We start from the raw sequence: 18,868 nt of genomic DNA on the forward strand, positions 1-18,868 counted from the left end.
TTCTCCACCACTCAAAGTAGCTGAAATTTCTGCATGATTATGGCCCACTTCAAAGCCCTCTTAGGAATATTTGAGGAAGGCTGAAATGTGGGAAATTTCCCTTGGAAAGTGGCTCGCTGCTTCTTGAGTTATTTGGAGAAGAATCAGGTTTTTTATAGGATTAGAAAATTAAAGTTCCTTTGCATAACTTCACTCTTAATTATCCACCAACTGCTGCACAGGATGGGCTATTTTCTACACATATTGAATAAAAAATATCTTATTGCAATGTAGAGGCTGATAAGCAGACATCCCTTCCCCAAGCAATTTAAAATTACTCAAAAAACTTGGCTTCTCTAAACACTTCCCATTTTGTGGGAGAACCTACTCTCTGGGAAATCAGGAGTTCAAAGTCACCCATACATGAGTACAAAGAATCAGATATACGCACTTTTCAGGATTGTAAACATTCATCTCCTCCAGGAAAAGGCTGTCATTTAGGAAACCACTGTTTCCTGTCCGTGCCAAGAACTTCAAGATGATTCCCTTCTCTGATCCCAAGAAAACCACGGTGTAGTTCTGATACGGTCCAGCAGCAGAGTCCACAGCAATTTTGGTCAGGCGGTATCTAGAAGAACAATACAGCATTTTGCATCACTTGGGATCACGTTGCCATTTATTTTATCACTTTTTCCACATCAGATAACTGTGTGGTAGCCTTCTAGCAACTATCTAACATATTTAAGCACTTTTTCTAGCTGAATAACCTTATAAGTCAACAAAGACTGTACCAGTTTGGCTCCCCAAATAGTAGGGAATTTTGTGTGTTTGTTTGCATGTCCCTATGTCCAATAGATAGCAGAAGTGTTTGCAAAAAGCTAAAGGGGTGCTAAGAGTCTGAGGTCATTTATGAATTATCTTTCCAATCAAAAGCAAAGTACTAGTCTGGTGACTTCCTCTGTCAGGGAAAAAAAATCATCACAGTGAGATTTATTTTTAATTGCAAGTTCTGTCACATTAAAAGCAGCAATAATGATCTACATTCAACTTTTTTGTCAAGAAAAGCTGTGCCAGTGCAATAGTGAGACACTAAACACCATTTTACCTCACTAAAAATAATCACAGAACTGACACTAAATGAGTTCAGTGGTGAGGTGATACTGAATCTTGGAAATATGTAATTTATTGAAAATGAGTACTGGTGATTTGGTACCAGTTACCTGGTACTGGTGATCAAAGGAAAGTGCTCTGCAGAGCCTGCTGCTCTCATCTTTGGTTGGAGGTACAGAACCTGACATAAAAACCTGACAGAAGATACATTACTAAAACTAATTCAGGCCTTTCCAGAGCTAAACACTATCCAGCACAAAACTCTACCCTTGTATGGAGGAAGAGAGGGAAATATGGCAAAAGTTAGTCACATCATTTTGTTTACAACTGTAGGGCAGATAAGTAGTATAGTGACCACAGCATGGAGTAGGAATGTATTTTGATTGGAAGGGGATGGCATATTTGCTGCTTGCTGATTTAGGAGTCTCTGATCACATCTCTTCATTAGTAATTTTCTCTTGCTGTCATAGAAAGAATACAGATTATGTGACTACTGCCTGTACACTTCTGTAAACATTAAGCCATACCAGTACATATCCCGACAGACATTTTCATATCCTGTGAACATATCCTGGCAGACATGTTTGTATCCTGTGTTCATATCCCTGGGCTGTCTGCTGATCCTTGCCTAAAGTTTTCTAGAGAGCTGTCCCAAACACTGACCCATAAACCAAAAGGCTGGTCAACTTTCCCTGCACGGCATTTCCTCCAAGATCTGGTTTCAGCACAGAGTGGTTGGAAAGGACCGAGGTTTTTTCCTGTCTTGAAAGCTGCTCAGGGAGTTCTGTGACATCTGCTCAGCACTGCTATAATTCCTAGCTGGATTCATGCCTGCACACCAAGGATGTTTACAGAGTTTGAGCGTATTCTGAGCCAGACTATTAGCACAACTTGACAGCTACGATGAGGACAAGAGTCCACCTGGAGGTACGCACCTGACCATTGTTCTCAGGAACCAGGGTCGATTGACAATGGAAGGTACAGCCTCATCCATCAGTGGATGTGTTTTGATGAAGTTCAGAGTATCATCTGGGAACTCGTTAGAGGTTACATATTTTTCTAGTGATGTAGAGCCAGCACAGCAACCAGGCCTAAATAAAACAAGAGGGTAAAGCCAGAACACTTATTTGATGCCTAGTGGAAATCTCCTTTTGTAATGAAGCCCTCAGTGAAATCTGATGTGCATTACAAGCATCTAAATTGATGATTGAGAAGACTGGTGGACTTGTTCAGCCCCTCAGGAGAATCTTAAAATCCTGCTCTATCCTCCACTCAAAAAGGCTTAACATGTCAATTAGAAGCACAGACATTTCTTCAACAGGAGTGTGACACACACAGTTTGTAGTTCATCCACTCACATGGAACCTAATTACCACATGTGTGCATTTGGCTTGATGCAGCCTACTGGCACAAGTGCTTTCTGATCTGTAATTTGCCTAGTTGACTGCTCTTTACTAGAACAAAAGCAGTCCCCAACATACAAAAGGACCTCCATTTTTTTTTTTAGCATGTGTGAAAGAATGATGCTTTCATTCCTGTCTGGTAGAAAGTATACTAGTGGAGAAGACAATCCAGCAAGCATCCATGTAAACATTAGTTTTACCACTTCTGAATCCAGAAGAGATGATATAAATATGGTAGCACACTGAGGACTTTCACTGAAATGTTATCGAATCATTCTTTTACAACTTAAATGCAAATCTGCTCACCCTATTCCTAAAATCTACCCTGCTCCTCAGAGGTAACTTAACCTTCCTGCCTGGACAGGTCACCTCTACACGGGAAGCAGCAAAATGCTTTGCCTGTTATTAATATTTTGTGGGTTATTTTCTTCAACAAAAGGCCCATTTGATCCCATTTCCTAGAGCATTATTATTCTTCAAGTTTTTGAGCCACTGTGAGATGGGAAGATGAAAGATGGACCACACACTCATAAACATTCTGCAGTGTCCATTTTAATCTGCTTTGACGTGGATAGAGCCACTGACATGAGTGAAGTAATGCTAACTGGAACAAAATATAGGGCTTGTCCTATTATACTTGTAGTTCAGATTTAGATAAATATTAAAATCTCAGGTAACTAAATGTAAGAAGGTAGCAAAGGACTGGAGGGGACTAGCTGGGGCAATGAGTCTGGTCCCACACACACAATGAACACTACAATCAGGGACTGTGTGCTCTGACTCTTTGTATATAAAATATGTTGGTTGTCTTGTAACTGCATATAGAATTAGCAATAGAGGGAGAGAAGGAAAAAGCAAGGGCATCACCGGTCTCCTAGGACCTTGCAAGGGCACCGATTCAGGAGGTGACATTCCCAGGGAACTCTAAGGAGCAGCATATGCCTTTTGGCACTGTGGTGCCCAGGGTACAACTAATCTGGAGGCCTATTTCCTCCTAAATCCTAATCACATGGTTGGATTAATCCTGTTTAATCTCAAAACTGGTTTAATCAAGTAAACATAAAATCAAATTAACACTATTGTTCACCTCGGCCAAAAAGGGAAGCGAGAATGCCGAAAGACTCTGCTATGTTTCTGAGAAATATTAGGATCAATAGGAGCAGTAATGTTTCTGCACCATACTGAGATATTCAAATATAAATGACCTTATTTCAAAGGCGTCTTGTGCCTCTCGTGCATTTCGACATGTTAGAAGTAATGATTAGTTCTATTAAGCAGATACATGAAACAGGGTTCACCGATTCAGTTCATGTTATCTCCTGCTGGCTTAGAAGAAGCAGTATTACCCCATCTTCATCAGAACTGTTAGCCTGTTATTGGCTCATCCCATGAACTTATAATGCAACTTCCTCTTATTCATTCCCTCTGAAAGAGATGATGTCTCTTCTTTTCCCTTTCCCTGCCAATACTCTCTAAGTTGCAAACAAATGACCTTGGAGACCTCATGCAGCCTTGTACTACCAAGGCAGCCCGTCACGTCAACAAGCTGTTGAAACACTGAAAAAAGGAGAAGAAAGTCCAGCAACAGCACTAACAGGTGCCTTACTAAGGCTCAGACTGAAAACAGACACAGAATTTACCAGATTTTCCAGTCACCTCCAGGCTCTTCTCTTGAATGACAACTTCAGAATAAATACAGCACAGGAATACTATACTCAGCAACTCTAAAACATGATTGGCCAAATTTGGATTTAGGCAGAAAGCTCCGTTGCCACCACAGAGCTTCAAATCTGTTTTTCTTTTGAAGTTATGTGAATAGCACAAGCAATGTAAAACTTACATTAAGTGGTAGTGCTTGACTGAGACAAATGAATTTGCTTTATCTACATTTGTATTATATTCTCAGAGCAAAATGATGCTGGTGTAAATGAGTTAACAAATGGCTGTCAGCAGCGGCTTGCATGAAATGGGTGCTTGTAGAAAATATGAAGAGAGTGTAATAGAGAAGCCACATGCAAAGAGGAGGAAAGAGCAAACAAGGAAAATAACTCATAGGAGGAATGAGGTAAACTGAATCTCCATTTTGATGGAATGCTGTTTTTCTTCTCCCCATGATGCATCCTCAGTGGCACATAAATTGCATGTTAACCACAGAACAGCAAACCACAGAACTGGTGCAGGCTTTATAATGATATAATGATGTATAATTAAATATCCATTACTGAACCAATTTGCAACTCTTAAGTGATAGATTATTTTGACCAAGTGGATCTGATACTGGCCTGATTTATGTTACACAAATCTTAAGTGGACAAATTTTCACTTGCATACCTTAGATCCAAATGCAACTCAACTTCTCTTTTACATATATCTTCACTTGTATCTGCAACTTACAAGGCTGTTCAAATTATCAAAAACCTCTGTTCTGTGGTGCAGGAACAGAACAATATCACTATACATGAAACACACCTGGGCTTGGGCACTCGCTCATCAGGAACAGGTGTCCATGTGGAGTCTGGAGACTTTTGTTCTTTGAATCTCCCAGTAAATACACTGGCGATGTCAAGCATATCATAGGCACAGACTGCAGAGCCAGGGATGCTGCAAAGTGACATTTTCCAGAAATTGTTACTCATTCTGCAGTTATGCATAAAATCTTGAGTGAAAAACATGCTGTATAGAAGTCTTCCTGTCACAGGCTACTCAATCCTGAACTCTGTAACCTCTCAGTATTGACAGGAAAAGCCAGCCCCATGGAAAAGCCTGAAATATAGCAATCAGCAGACAGCTCCTGCCAGCACAATTTGTTCAAAGTCTCTACAGAAAGAAGTAATTGCAATAATCTTGAAGAAGGGAAAGAATCTGGGAAACTCCTGGTACCACTGGCAATGCATGAGGAGTAATAGCCAGTCTCATTCAGAGCCCATTATTTGGAAATTTCAGTTCTTGTATGTCACAACATCTCTCGGTATTAATTCTCACAGTCCCTGTCATTCCACAAAAATACACTGCAGACAGTTCAGAAGTTGGGAGCATACTACAATGTTTCATTGACCTGGTATTTTTTATGTTATTACTCCATCCTCCCATAGCCTGTTCTCAAAGTTTTCCCAATGGGAAGAAGTTAACTATGCTTAGGAATTTGCTTAACTCAGTGAGGTGTAAAGAGCTTATAGAAGCAAATTCAATTTTATGTTTAGATCATAAAGTTGTAAATTTCAACTTTTTGATTATTTGCATGCAACTGCACAATAGCATTGTCTAAATGTAATTACATCCTTACCTACATGTTTTCTGACAGGCTTTGGGGTTTCCCATTGTCAGTCACTTGGAAGCATGAATTATGCATTTATCCGCCTTTCATGTTTTTACACACGAACTACTGTATTCAATGTCTGACTTTCACTGCTTGATTTTATCAGGTAAATAGCATGAACCCAGCTGGCTGAGACTTTCAATCCTGCTTTTAGCTAGTAGGTTATTATACACCAAAGAAAAAATGTAGGACCTATAATACTGTTACAGAGAATAATTAAACTCATAAAGGTATATAAATGGATAGAAAAATAACTGTTTGAATATTAAAAGGTTTCAAAATGCTTATTACTGCAGGAAACAACAATTAGGGAGACAGTCTTACTTTGAGCTCCACAGACTGTGTTTTAATATGGAAGGAAACTTCAAAGCTCTATATTAACATGATACTACACAGCAAGAGTTTTAAATGGAGGCAGCCACACACACGTATGTTGATGTAACAGCTGATCAAGGGTATATTTGGCCACACACAGGACCTCATCCTAAAAGACACCTCAAGACCCACTCCAGCTAGATTTTGAGCTTTGCTAAATTAAGCCCCAAAGAAAAAACAACCCTAAAATCTTGAGGTATGCTATATAGAACTGTAAGTGATGAGAACTGTTCCAAACATGTAACTACAAAGTGATAGAGGAACCGCTGCAGTGAGAAGACTGCAACAGCTTTTACTCTTGAGGATGGCAGTTTGCAGGTCCACCATGTGATAAAGCCATAATGATGGAGTATGGTGGGCCACAGTCAAACCACCTCCCAACCACTGGACTACAACTCATCACCCGCTCCTACTATGGGTGACTTCAGGTTAGACTGGGGAATCTCTTCCAGCTCACTCTAGGTAGAAGCTTTGTTCCAGGGATCAAAGATAATTGTTGCAGCTTTTCCTCAGTGGAGGAGGAATGAGAAAGATGCATCCATGCCAGAGGTAGGTCTGCTAATGAGCTGTCTCCAAGCCTGTAAGCCTTTCTGTCATCTTCAACATCTGGCAAAAACTGAGGCCTATAAAATAGTACTTGATTTTAACACTAAGTACTTAGATTTTAAAATGTAGCATTTAAGAAATTCGTGACACACCACACGAGATACTAGCAGACTCCTGGCAGAGCAGGAGGACAATCTTAAATTTGAGGTAATATCAAAATACAACCTATTTTCTGATGCTAAATCTCTGTTTGTTCACTTGTTTTTATTAAGCCAGTTAGTGTAAAAAGAGATCATCTTAATTTAAGCTTGTGTTTCCTACTGTTGGCATAATTATTCCATCGCAGTTCCTATGTTTTGATGTCAAAACCAGTGATTATACTTTACAGGCCTGGGTTTACTCTCATTTGAAGTCAGCTTTGTGCATGACCTCAGTGAGGTCAGGTTTTGACAAGAGGTGGTGAGTGTACAGCAAAACCAGATGAATTTCAGCAATAAAGTTCCCCTTTCAGCTCAAACATTACTCTGTGAAACAGAAATATATTTTTAATTAGAATGTTACTATTTTTTTAACTTCTTGGTGAGACCTCAATAATTAGATACAGTTACTCCTCTAATAACTTCTGAAGAAACATGTTATAATGTGTAATGGTAATAAATTCTGTGCAGATGAACCCATGCTTTTGGAAAAAACACATGGACAATAAAAAACAGGTGTTCTGGGAACCCTCCTCCCCAGCCAGCAAAACATCTGGCTCTCCCAGGAGAAAATGCAAGAGTAAGTGAAGTTGCACGAAATGACTGGAAGGAGTACTAATGTGGTTCTTGGAGGTTTAGATGTAAACAGGACAGACCCAGTCCTTTCTCCATGAGAAAAAAAAATTAGTAATTTCTCTTTGGAATAACATTCTACAAATTACATGCTGCAAAACTGCTTGGTGGCTGCTCTGAATTATTCTCATATAAAGAAAAGTATGTCCAAGGAATGTGTCCAGATAGTAAAAGGCTGAAAGCTGCTCCTAATTATCAGATATAAAACACAGTAAGCAATACCAGGGTATCTTAAAAAGAAACACAAACTAAACGCATTGTACATAATAATTACACTGTGTAAGCAATCACTTCTCGTACCTTCATATAGTAAAAAGAAACTGCAGTGAAAAGCAAAATGTAAAGGAAACAGAAGGTAAAAGGTTATTGAACCTATTACCTATTATATGGAGTGGAGAAGGTTGCTAAAACAACATCCCGGCCATTGAAATGGATAACATCTGTAACTGCCTGCAGTATGTTAAAGTAGAAGTGTGAATCGCCAGGAACTGAGCAGTTCAAACGAGCCTTGAGAAAGGAAGTCCACTGTTTTTCCAGCACTCTCTGAGATCCTCCCATGTCATTTTTGCAAACCTGAGCCACCCTTGGGAAAACTACCTGGAAGGAGTAGAGCAAAAATAATGGAGAAAATGAAATGTTTGTTTCACCTAAAAGACTTTGCTGAAATTCTGCTTTTAAAATATTCGGAATAACACAGCAAGGTGCTTAATTTAATCCCACGTTTCCATAATCTGTGACAAATAAGAAACAGAAAAAATCAGCTTTGGAACAATGTGCTATAAAAGATAAGGCTGTGGCATTTACTATACAGTCATAAATCCTTCAGGAGATCTGTTCTCAACCCATATAAAACTCATTTCCATACAGACTGCTTAGCTCTCTATTTCCCCAAACAAAAGCACATTTTATATTCACAGTCCCTGCAACCCACGCTGCCTGCTCTGACTCCTGTGTTTACAGCACTTAAAAACTATGCAAATCTTGCTGTGCATTTATTCCTGCCCTCCACCTTTGTGACCTTGGTCAGCTTTTCTGACTACTTAGTCAGAAAGCTATTGTGAAATTAGCAAAAATGCAGAAAGTATTTAATTATTCTTTGCAGAACTGCAGAGCACGAAATTCCTGCCCATGTTTACTCAGCACAGCAATTAATATTTCTTAAAGAAAAATATCTCCCTGCTTTTGAATCTGTTTTTTACAATTACCTACTGTGCTGAACTAACTATATTTGCCTTGTGCTTTTTATGGTTTGAAAAAAGAGATTGCAGCATACACCTCCACCATAAGAAACCAAAAGGAAACACTGGTTCCTTTCAAGAAAGTGCAATGTTTCACTTCAGCCAACCTTTTGGCTTAAGCAATAGGAATCTTCTGAAAATTATGACCTTGTCATCATGATTTATGGTTCTTATTTCAAGGTCACTCCTAACAGCATTGGCCCAAGAACAGCATATGTTTTCCTCCTCCTGAATCTGACAAAGTCATTCAAGGCAATGTTTTTGCCCTTACCTTTCCCATGCTGTTGTACTCCACTGCTATTTCCCGGAAGAAGAAGTAAATATAACCGCCATAGTCTACTGCCTGGACAAAGTACGGTTCTAGAAAAAAACCCAGAATATCCTATTCAGGCACCATGTACAGCACATAGTACGTGAAGAGAAGCCAAATACATTCACACCAAACATCCAAAGGTGAAATGCTTGCATTAGACAAACTTGTTCCGTTTTAAGAACTAGCGACACCACCGACAGGGCAGCTGGGGACAAGTCTGTGCAGCAACAGTGCAAGGTAGTTAAATGTTTGCCAGTAATACATCTACCCTGCGTGGAGTATGATGAAAGGTAAAGAGTCAATACACAACAGTGTAACTGAGAGGTCCAAGCAGTGCTCTTTCTGACATGCAGGCTGTGTGTGGAGGGAATAACAAACCATGTAACTGTTTCTGCCCACACATGTCTGTAGCAGCAAGCAAAGTGGGACAGCTAAAGTCGACACCTGGCAAAACATTTCCGTATGCAGAAAGACTTCAAACTATGGCTTTGCTCACTGTTAAAATCACTCCAAATGTTAACTATTCAGAACGCCTACATGAAGCTAAACAGCACTGTTCTTAACAATGAGGGTATTTAGAGTACAGAAATTGCCTAATTCAATGGCAGCTGTACAGTCCCTAAGAATCATAAAAGAAAGGCTTTGTATAATACTCCCATAATTTTATTTTTATTGATGAATCTTAACGTTACAGGACAGACCCTCTATACTTCATGAAGCCTTAACTATTACCTAACAGTCCTGGGGCAAGAATATTTTGAAACACAGCCCAAGCACACTAAGCCCTGCAAGTTCCAACTTTACATTCAACAGCTGTGAGCTGATGGATTTCAGCTTGGAAAGCTCGCTGGAATATATATTCTGATCTACTGTGATCAGTTTCTGTCAGGTCCTATAACTTGGGGTCAGAAGATGGAAAGACATAAACAGATCAGTCTAAGAGATGTAATTTAGTTTCTTCTTTCTGCCATAACACATTGGTGAAAAGAAATGACAGAGAGGTCTGTCAGGAATCCAAGACTCTCATCAGAGATGCTTTTTTTGTTTTGCTTGTTTATCTACCTTTCAACCACTTGGAGTCATGTTTAACTGTCCGCAGAGTTGGGCTGTCTCCAAGGCTCCGGTATATGACTGCATCTATTGCAAGGAAGTCGGTCACTGTGGCAGAATACAGCTTTCCCTCTGGGGAGGAAGGAAAGAAGAAACAAGAGGGAGGAGCATTAGAAATAATAAAATTGCTTTCTCTCATCAGTCACATGAGACGGGGCAAACGAAGTCATCACAATCTCCTTAGGAACACTGAAGGGGAAAAATACAGCTAGGTAAATGAGACCGAGCACTGAACAAACAAGTCACCAGTTTTAAAAATGGTCATTTCAGAGGGTTGCCATGGGAGAAGAAACCATATAGAGTAATTCTTCTCCAGTTTAGGTAATTCATACTGAACTACCCTATCCAGTTTCCCTGCACATGCCTCTGGTTCAATGCTCATAAATTCTGCCTATGCATGTGAGCAAAATAAATATGGGGAAGCCACACAGAACTGTTCGTTTTAACTGTGAGGGCAAACCAAGCAGGTCTTAAGCACTGTCTGTTAATTGACACTTATGCAAATTTCTCCTTTTGAGAGCACTTTTCCTCTGTCAAAGATCACTAGCAAAAAATTAAACAGTGTGCAGGGAGCCCAAGCAAAACAGGGATGCGAAGAGATGGAGGAGGATTGACTATCTATGTTTCTTTTCTGTATTGTGTTTTAGGCATTTCCTGCATGAATTATGGATCCCTCGCTCTTAAAGAACTGAAGTGATAAGCAGGGGTCTACAAATGGCACACAAGGACAACCAAAAGATGCAAAACTATCAGCAAGTAAAAGCATGAGCTCCAACAACACCTTTAAAAGATGACTGTTGTGTAATCTGTTTCATAATGATTTACGTCTCCTTTGACAGAGATTATGTTGAGTGCTGGGCCTTAAAAGCACCAGCATTGAGAACATACACAGCACAAAGCAGAGAGGCTTCTATTGGTGAAGTTCTCCTCACTGCAGTTACAGACAACATTTAATGTCAGCTCCAGATTTAAAAATCAGACTGTTTTTTATTAGCAGGACTGTACTCTTTGTTCTGAGCCCCACTATTCCCATAATTATTTGGCTATTTGTAAATGGACTTTTCTTCTCAGCAAAATCAGAAAAAAATAATTACAAAAAAAAAGCAGATACTAAAACCAATTTTAAAATAGAATAAAAAGCTGAATTGTTTAGATATGGATATCTGAACTCATTTTAATACAATCACACATTTGTTTTCTTTCCTGCCAAGTTCCTGAAGACCATGTGACCAATTACAATTTGCACATATCAGCTGTAATAGCTACAGGCTGCAAGAAGAGCAATATTCATGTAAGTGCACCCAACAGACTCAGATGAGCTGGATTAGTGCCCTAAACTGCTCTGAAACTGCTTTTCACTGCCCTCTGAAAAGGTATCGTGGGTATCAATATGTATGGCATATCAAACAGTGATTTTCTATAGCTAGCAGATTTACAGGGTATATTCTACAAGAATTTATTTGAGCAGTATCAAATTTATTCTGAATCATCATGAAAGGGTATTATCATTTCTATGAATATACTTTTATTGTCAAATAATGCAAGGAATTCTTCAGTGACAGAATAGAAGTCATCTTACCAAACTTCAGCTGCATGCAAGGTAAATGTTTACATTAAGTGGGTAATAAACACTTTCTCGGCCAATATAGTGTGAAAGGCTCTTCTGAAAGGTCGTTCAGACTGCCCTAAGGATAGGCAGTCTGACACAGGATAAATCTCTCTCTGAAGGTGTCTCTCTCTTTCCATGGTTTATGAATTGCTTTTTTACGTTCTTTTGACTATAATTAAGAAATTACATACTAGCACCATCATCACTATTATCTTTGAAATAAAAAGACCCATTTATTTACACTATAAGGAGTAAAAGAAAAAAATAAATTGCAACCTGCTATAAAATCTCTCCTTGTGAGACAGATGATGCTTAATACAGCCCTTCAGCCTCAGCCTCAGTTGAGAGTGGCTGAACTACTTGCACGATCTCAAATCTTCAGAGGAATAGCTAAAGTTTTTTCACATGAGCACCCAGGCTCTGCTTCCTAGCATCACACCTGCTGAAGAGTGCTGACAATATCATGGGTGACTTCTGTATTATCTTTACCGCCTTTTATAGCTGAATCTGAGAAAATATCATCAGGGTTCACACTAAGAGAGGTTCAATAATGAAATAAATTAATCAGGAAGTCACGAAGAGAGGTACAAAAATACACACAAATAACAGCCCAAATTAACCCCATCAAAAAGCACTCATTTTTTTAAACTATTGTATTAGAAATCAGAATTAACTGCATTTTGCTAAACAAAGCATAAATCATTATTAACCAACACACTCCTCTCCTTTGTCTGCAACAGCTGGTAACAGCATATTGAGATGTTTTCTGCTTTAAAATAAAACTACCATTCCCTTTCCTTCTAGATCTAGAAAAGGGCACATCACAGCATGTTCCCTAACTTCCTTTTACTATGAAGGTTAAGCTTAGAGTTCTTAAAGAGCATATCCTGCCTGCTCCTCATTAAAGTTCACACAAGTTTACACTTTCCTTGACTTTCACAGAAGGTGGATGCAGCCAGAAATGGTGCCTCATACTGGTCTGGCACCATATTATCATGAACCGAGGAAATACTGAAGTATTGAACCAGGAAACTGAGGCTTCAGGCAATGTTTGTGATAGTGAAGCTAATCCCAAAGAAAGGAAGGCTTCTGTGCTAGTGATTTCCTTAAACCTCCTATTTTTAGTCATTATTCACTCCCTTTGCTGCCTTTTAGCATTCTGGACTCGAGAGACACAGTGCTATGGCAAACCCAGGCTGCAGGACAGAAATCAAGAAGTTTATCTCTGTTGCTTTACCTGCGAACAACGCAACGTTGGCATGCTTTGCATCATAGGGGCACCTGGCCATTCCACTGAATTCATCTCCCAGGAACTCCAGGGTATCCATCTGAAAAATGAAAGGGAGCTCCTCAGATAGAGAAACAAAACTTCTAACACAGAATGAGGCTAATGACAGTGTTTCTTCTTTTCTGGGCAGAGAGGAAGGTCTTTTCTCTAACTATGCTCCTGACTCTGAATTAAAAACCTGACAAAAATCATGCTGTTAAATAAAATCTGTCTGAAGAAAGTGTGTCTAATAAGTCAGTAATTTTTTTGGAGCTAATCACTCTTACTCCAACACATTTTACAAAAGTCTTCAGTCTATATTTTATCTGTACACGAGCTTCCTGTTGAACTGTAGCAGGCTATGAGATCTGTGGTTCTGGCAAGGATTCAAAATTTATCCTCAACTGTGATCCAACAGAAGCACTCTTATACACAGAAAAGACTGCAAGCCACAGCAGTCAGAAGAAACAACACTAGGACAATTATCTGTGTGTGCATTTTTCTCTCAAAAGTCCGGAGATCCTTGTGCTCTAGTCTCAACAGTGGTGCTCTTTTCCTTCATTTGCATACTTAGAAGGATGCTCTCCAAGTCTTACTGTATCAGTTGAGTCTGTGTCACAGAGAAATCCTCTCACCATCAGGCAAGAATTAATCTGTACAGGAACTGTAAACTCTGAGGCTTAAGTATAACTCCTGGAAAATAAATTCACCCCAGGCACTGACAATGATACAAATATACAGATCAACTTTACACTGAGTTCAAGAGAGTTTAGTGAGCTATGGGGAAAAGGTACAGCTCTTACCTCTTTAAGATTCTTATACGCTCCTATTTTGGGAATAAGAATCTTTCTAGCATACTCAAGTAACTTGAGCAGCTCATACTGTACAAATCACATAGAGTACAGAGCATGAAGAATAACCCACCCAGCGCCGTCAGCGCTCCAATCAACTTTTAGCTCATAAGTCAACTCCATTCAACTTTTAGCCCCCAAGTCCTTGAGCAGATGATTTGCCATCATTTGTTTTCTGTCATGTATACTTCCTGTCAAAATCCACTCTGAAGGGAATTAGTTGTGTTTACTCAAGGGCTGAAGAGAATTTCACGTGAGAGTGAGAGGAAACGAGTTACAGTTCTGCAGCAGTTTCCCCGCACTGAGCCCCACACCCCAGGCTCATCCACACGGCCATTGGCAGGGCAGAGGGACAGCTCTGTTTTCTGTTTGGCACATCTTTAATGCTCTCTTTATATAATGCAAAAATACATGGAGGAAAAGCAGGGCAGGTATTGGAGAGACCTGCTGACTCCCGAAGGTATCACTGTCCAGCCCCCGCAGCTCAGCAACAGGTGAGGCAATCTGCAGAGGCCATTCATCACAGGGGATGAAATAACTGCAGTAAGGGTAAGGAGGGACATTTATATCCCTCACACCAGGATGCCAAGGAAATCTGTATTTGTATTAAAAGATGGCTTACTAGCAAGGAGACTGGTTGTGATTTGTCAGCTGCACTAATGGCATTGAGAGCTAAAAAATGACAAACTGTTGGAAGAATTCAGCACTGAGACTGAGAAGTTTCATTGCATGCTAGGCATGGGATTCAGGGAAAGGAAGAAAAGAAGAAACATCTTTTAACAGAGCAGCTACCTGTACCACACAGGTACCACGACACAGGCTTGTACTTTTATCAAATTTGATTCTTCCTCCACAGATTTGAAATAAAAGACTACCCTGAACTTCTTTCCTGTGTTCCCTAGACTATAGGCATCACAGTGACTAAACAAGGTAAGGTAACATTGCAGAAAGAGCAAGGAATGGCAGCAGTCACAGAAAATACCACTAAAGAAGTCGTTTTCTTGGATGTTAATGTCTTTACTCTGTTTTTTACAATAACTCTGAACGTGATAAAATGAATGAGAATTGTGCCATGACTTTATCAGAAGAAGCATTAACAAAGTTGAATTTTCTTTTTCCTGAAGAAGAATGAGAAATGACCGGCGGGACAAAACAGTGCCTGGAAAAGCAGAGCCTGGTTATTAAGGGCCTAGGTAAATTCATTTCAAAGCAACTCCAGAGACATTAGCTGTTGGGGTTTATATCAGATTATACTGGTGCAAGTCTGAGAAAATGGGAAATATTTGAATAAATGGGCCCCGTTAAAATACAGATAACAGAGACACACTATGTCAGAGAAAGAAGTTGGGGTCAGGGAACGAATGTCGAGTATCCATGGACCAGCACAGTTTTCTGTACTGCTCTAGATAATGTTTGGGATTTGTAGATCCCTAGTTAGTGAGGAATACATCACCCTCCTGCTGTATTTTCCCTGTGGAGATCTGCTGTCAATCACTTTTACAGCATAAAATGCCATAGGATCTCAACAGCTTCCATGGCTGCTGGGTCTCCAACACTAATCTACTCAGGTTTTGCTGTGTTAAGCCCCAAGGTACCTTGAGAACTGGCTTTGGAATTGAGAGCAGTACAATACCGATATTTAAAACCTGCTACCCCAGAGGTATCAGCATCAGTCTATGGCTTGAAGTGGGTGTCAGTGACAAGCTGAGGAACTTTCTGAGGAGTGACCGCATCTCCAAGCAGGGATCTGAAGGACTCTGCATCTATGGAGGGCAATGCAAAGTGGCGATAAACTCTTGATGTGCAGGAGTTGCAAAGAAGTAGGTAATCAATCCAGGCAATCCTCAGAAATCCAATCAACATTGAGCTCTGTAGCGCTGAAACAAGTCAGAATAAATGCTACAGAGTTGAATGATGCACTGCTGAATGACAACCTCATGCTGTTGCCAGCACAGTCATAATAAATCCAACAGAAAGACAAGGCATAAATGAAATCCCACAAACAGATCACATACCTTGTAATTCCTGCAAGAAGGGTTGAATGCATTTGTTCCACAGATAAACAGTGTATCCTCATTTCTTTTTAGGAGAACCTTAATGAAATTATGACATTCATCCTGAAGAAAAATAATAAAAAGTGTCTCAACTACTACATTTTCAGTGTCTATTTTTATGCCATGGTATCTCATTGTCAGGTCTAAAATGAAATTGGCTGGTAGCCACTGTGATATTCTGGGCTTTATTTCAACTACGTTTAACTGACAATGAGTAATATGCAACTGCTTTATATTCTAGTGGTTTAAAAACGGTTACAAAGAACCGAAGATATGATATTCATATTATAGCTCAGATTTTGCTATTGTTGGAATAGGTGAATTTTGTTTGAAAGGCATGACTTTCCTCAAGAGTGAAAAACCTATCTTCTTATCTATGTGGCTGTAAGACAGCAGCATCATGAAAGCAATGTATTGGCATAAAGCATCTGTAACTAGAAGGGGAAGGAGGTGTAAAGAATCAAAGAGTCTGCATCTAATTCTGATACCACTTCCGTTAGTCCTAAATTACAGTAGAGTAAAATTGGTGTGAGAAACAGTCCTTCTACAACTGTACACATTCATGCTTCCTCATGCTTTACACAAACTTCTCAGTAAATTCCTGCTGGAGGATGGACAGTAGCACTTAGCTTTTGAGGCAATGGTAAGCAAAATCAGTACACTGAGCATTATGTCCAAAATCCTCAGTGCTTTAAGTGTTTCAGGATATTGCTGTGGCTCCCACAGTAATGTTTTATCACATTAAAAGTAAACTATTTTTGCAAATTAAAGCCTTCAGTAAGTTGATGGAAAAAGCAATTACTGGCAAGAAGTGAATGGCATGATCCATTCCACATCACAAGACAGCAGCCTGAGATAATAGTGAAGCAACTAAACTAAAGTGGCAGACGCAGAAGAAATGAAAATTGCCTACCTTATGTTTTCCCTTCATTCTGCATGTGTCTACATCAGCTTGTCTAGACTTCCATGTCAATTTCTGCAAGGATCAAGAAAGAAATCAATTAGAGCCCAGAGGCTGTTGCATTTGATTTCAGAAGTAAAAGTCCCTTAGGGCTAGCTATTGAGCATATATTTATTGAAAGCTTTCTGCACCCTTCCCCATGACTAATTCACCACAACAATGAAAGATCAGTGATGTGGAGCATTCACTTAATTTTGTGTCGCCATCTATTCATTAGACTAGAAACCTATCCTCCTTACTTTTTTTTTTAAAGACTAAACCAATAGAATTCAGCAATAGGCCAACTTTCAAAAAATACGCACTTTTCTTAAAAGTACTAGATTCTCTCTTAATTTGATATTGTTCTGCAAATCAGAACAAATATTTACGGACTATAAACCCTGACTGGATTCTAAATGAAATATGTATTTGGGAAGATGACATTTTAGACTAGCAAAGAAATCAGATTCAGGTAATTCTTATCACTTCAATTCAGCTAACATGACCAGAGAGCCCTCCACCTAACAAGACACTGCTGATTTTATCTGCTAACACTCTTCCTCCAAAACATTTACAGATAAATCCCAGGCTGAATTTTTTTGTGGTGAGTTTCAGGGTTAGGCAAATCCGGTAGGCTGATTAACTATAATAAAACTTTATTTAAAAACATATGGCCTAAGATAGTAGCACCTTAGACACTGTTGTCCATTATTGTCATGATAGTCCTGAGTGTTTCCCTCAAGTAAACCAGGCACTGTGCATTCATGAAAGTCTCCAATCTGAATAAATAATTACTTCCACTACAAGTCTGTGCCCTTGCTTTTTGATGAGTAATTGGGAATAAACTTGTCTTCAGCATCATTCATAGTTATAATGAAACACTCTCCCCTCCTACAGTGGAATTCATCCAATGCCCAAATTCATGATCTTCTGCTGGACCAAGGCTCTGTTTGGCACATATTACACAATATGAATGCAATACAAAGGAGCTGCTGGAAGATTATTTCTAGTATGTTTATGTTAATACACAATATGGTAATGCAGACAAGGCTCTTCTTAGTGTGAATGTAACTTCCCATGGAAATAATGTGAATACATCTGCAAAGTGAAGTTATAGTAAGATTTAGTGAGTACTTGCATGAGTGAATAAAATTTGTGTGCATGAAAATATGCAAATAGCACTTGCTTTTATGATGAAAGTTTCAGTATACTTAATTGGGATAGTATAGCTGTTATAGAAAACTGCTGAATATAAATTAATAGATGTTTGACAGATGTTCCATCAGGGATCTCACTACATTTTAGTATAGATTGCTTATCAGCCCAGCTAAATCACTTATCAGAAATTCACAGAGGACATGATTGCTATTTTAGCTTTCCCCAAATATGATTAGCAACACCATCTTACTTGCTTATTACAGTTTTTACAGCAGCGCTGGCAAGTTGTTTGAAACAATGTCATCTTCCTATTTATTTGAAGCTTGTTCTAGTGTCCTTGTTTTCTGGATGATGACGAAAGCTACTTACTTTGCTAAAATAAATTTCTTCTGTATGTGATGTGTCCATATCAACAGTATAAATATGGTCCCTGGAAACAAAGGCAAATTAATGCAAAGTCAAATGGAGTAGTCAGACAGTTCCTTTTCTATGAAGAGAGCTATCTATCACAAGACAATCCATTATCCATCCAAAACAAGATCACAGGTCTTACCAGGGAACATTACTGGCAGCATCGCCTACTTCTCCCAGAAAACCACTTTCATATATAAACTGTTTTCCTTCTCATTAAGGTAAAAAGAAAAATGCTACAAAACTTCAAAGCAAGATTCTTTCCCAAAAGCAATTATTTGAAGAAATGAGATTTTGGAATGGAGGTGAGCCTCGTATAATTTCTACTCTATAGGTCCTTCAGCAGATGCCATAGTCT

General features: G+C 39.2%; 1 protein-coding gene across 5 annotated transcripts in view; it reads right to left on the bottom strand.

The window, feature by feature from the left end:
* The window catches only part of SEMA6A (semaphorin 6A), a 114,552-nt gene that overhangs the window by 37,745 nt on the left and 57,939 nt on the right, over positions 1-18,868 (bottom strand). For all 5 annotated transcript variants that reach the window (XM_074931221.1, XM_074931219.1, XM_074931220.1 and 2 more), the window contains exons 4-13: positions 18,469-18,529; positions 16,915-16,977; positions 15,963-16,064; positions 13,067-13,157; positions 10,173-10,292; positions 9,069-9,157; positions 7,939-8,156; positions 4,962-5,093; positions 2,025-2,180; positions 431-607 (exon numbers count right to left, since the gene is read on the bottom strand). In XM_074931221.1, coding sequence (XP_074787322.1) covers positions 431-607; positions 2,025-2,180; positions 4,962-5,093; positions 7,939-8,156; positions 9,069-9,157; positions 10,173-10,292; positions 13,067-13,157; positions 15,963-16,064; positions 16,915-16,977; positions 18,469-18,529 — 1,209 coding nt within the window. The remainder of the gene's footprint in view (positions 1-430; positions 608-2,024; positions 2,181-4,961; positions 5,094-7,938; positions 8,157-9,068; positions 9,158-10,172; positions 10,293-13,066; positions 13,158-15,962; positions 16,065-16,914; positions 16,978-18,468; positions 18,530-18,868) is intronic.

This window comes from Athene noctua, chromosome Z, assembly GCF_965140245.1.
Source record: "Athene noctua chromosome Z, bAthNoc1.hap1.1, whole genome shotgun sequence".
NCBI classification, from domain to species: domain Eukaryota; kingdom Metazoa; phylum Chordata; class Aves; order Strigiformes; family Strigidae; genus Athene; species Athene noctua.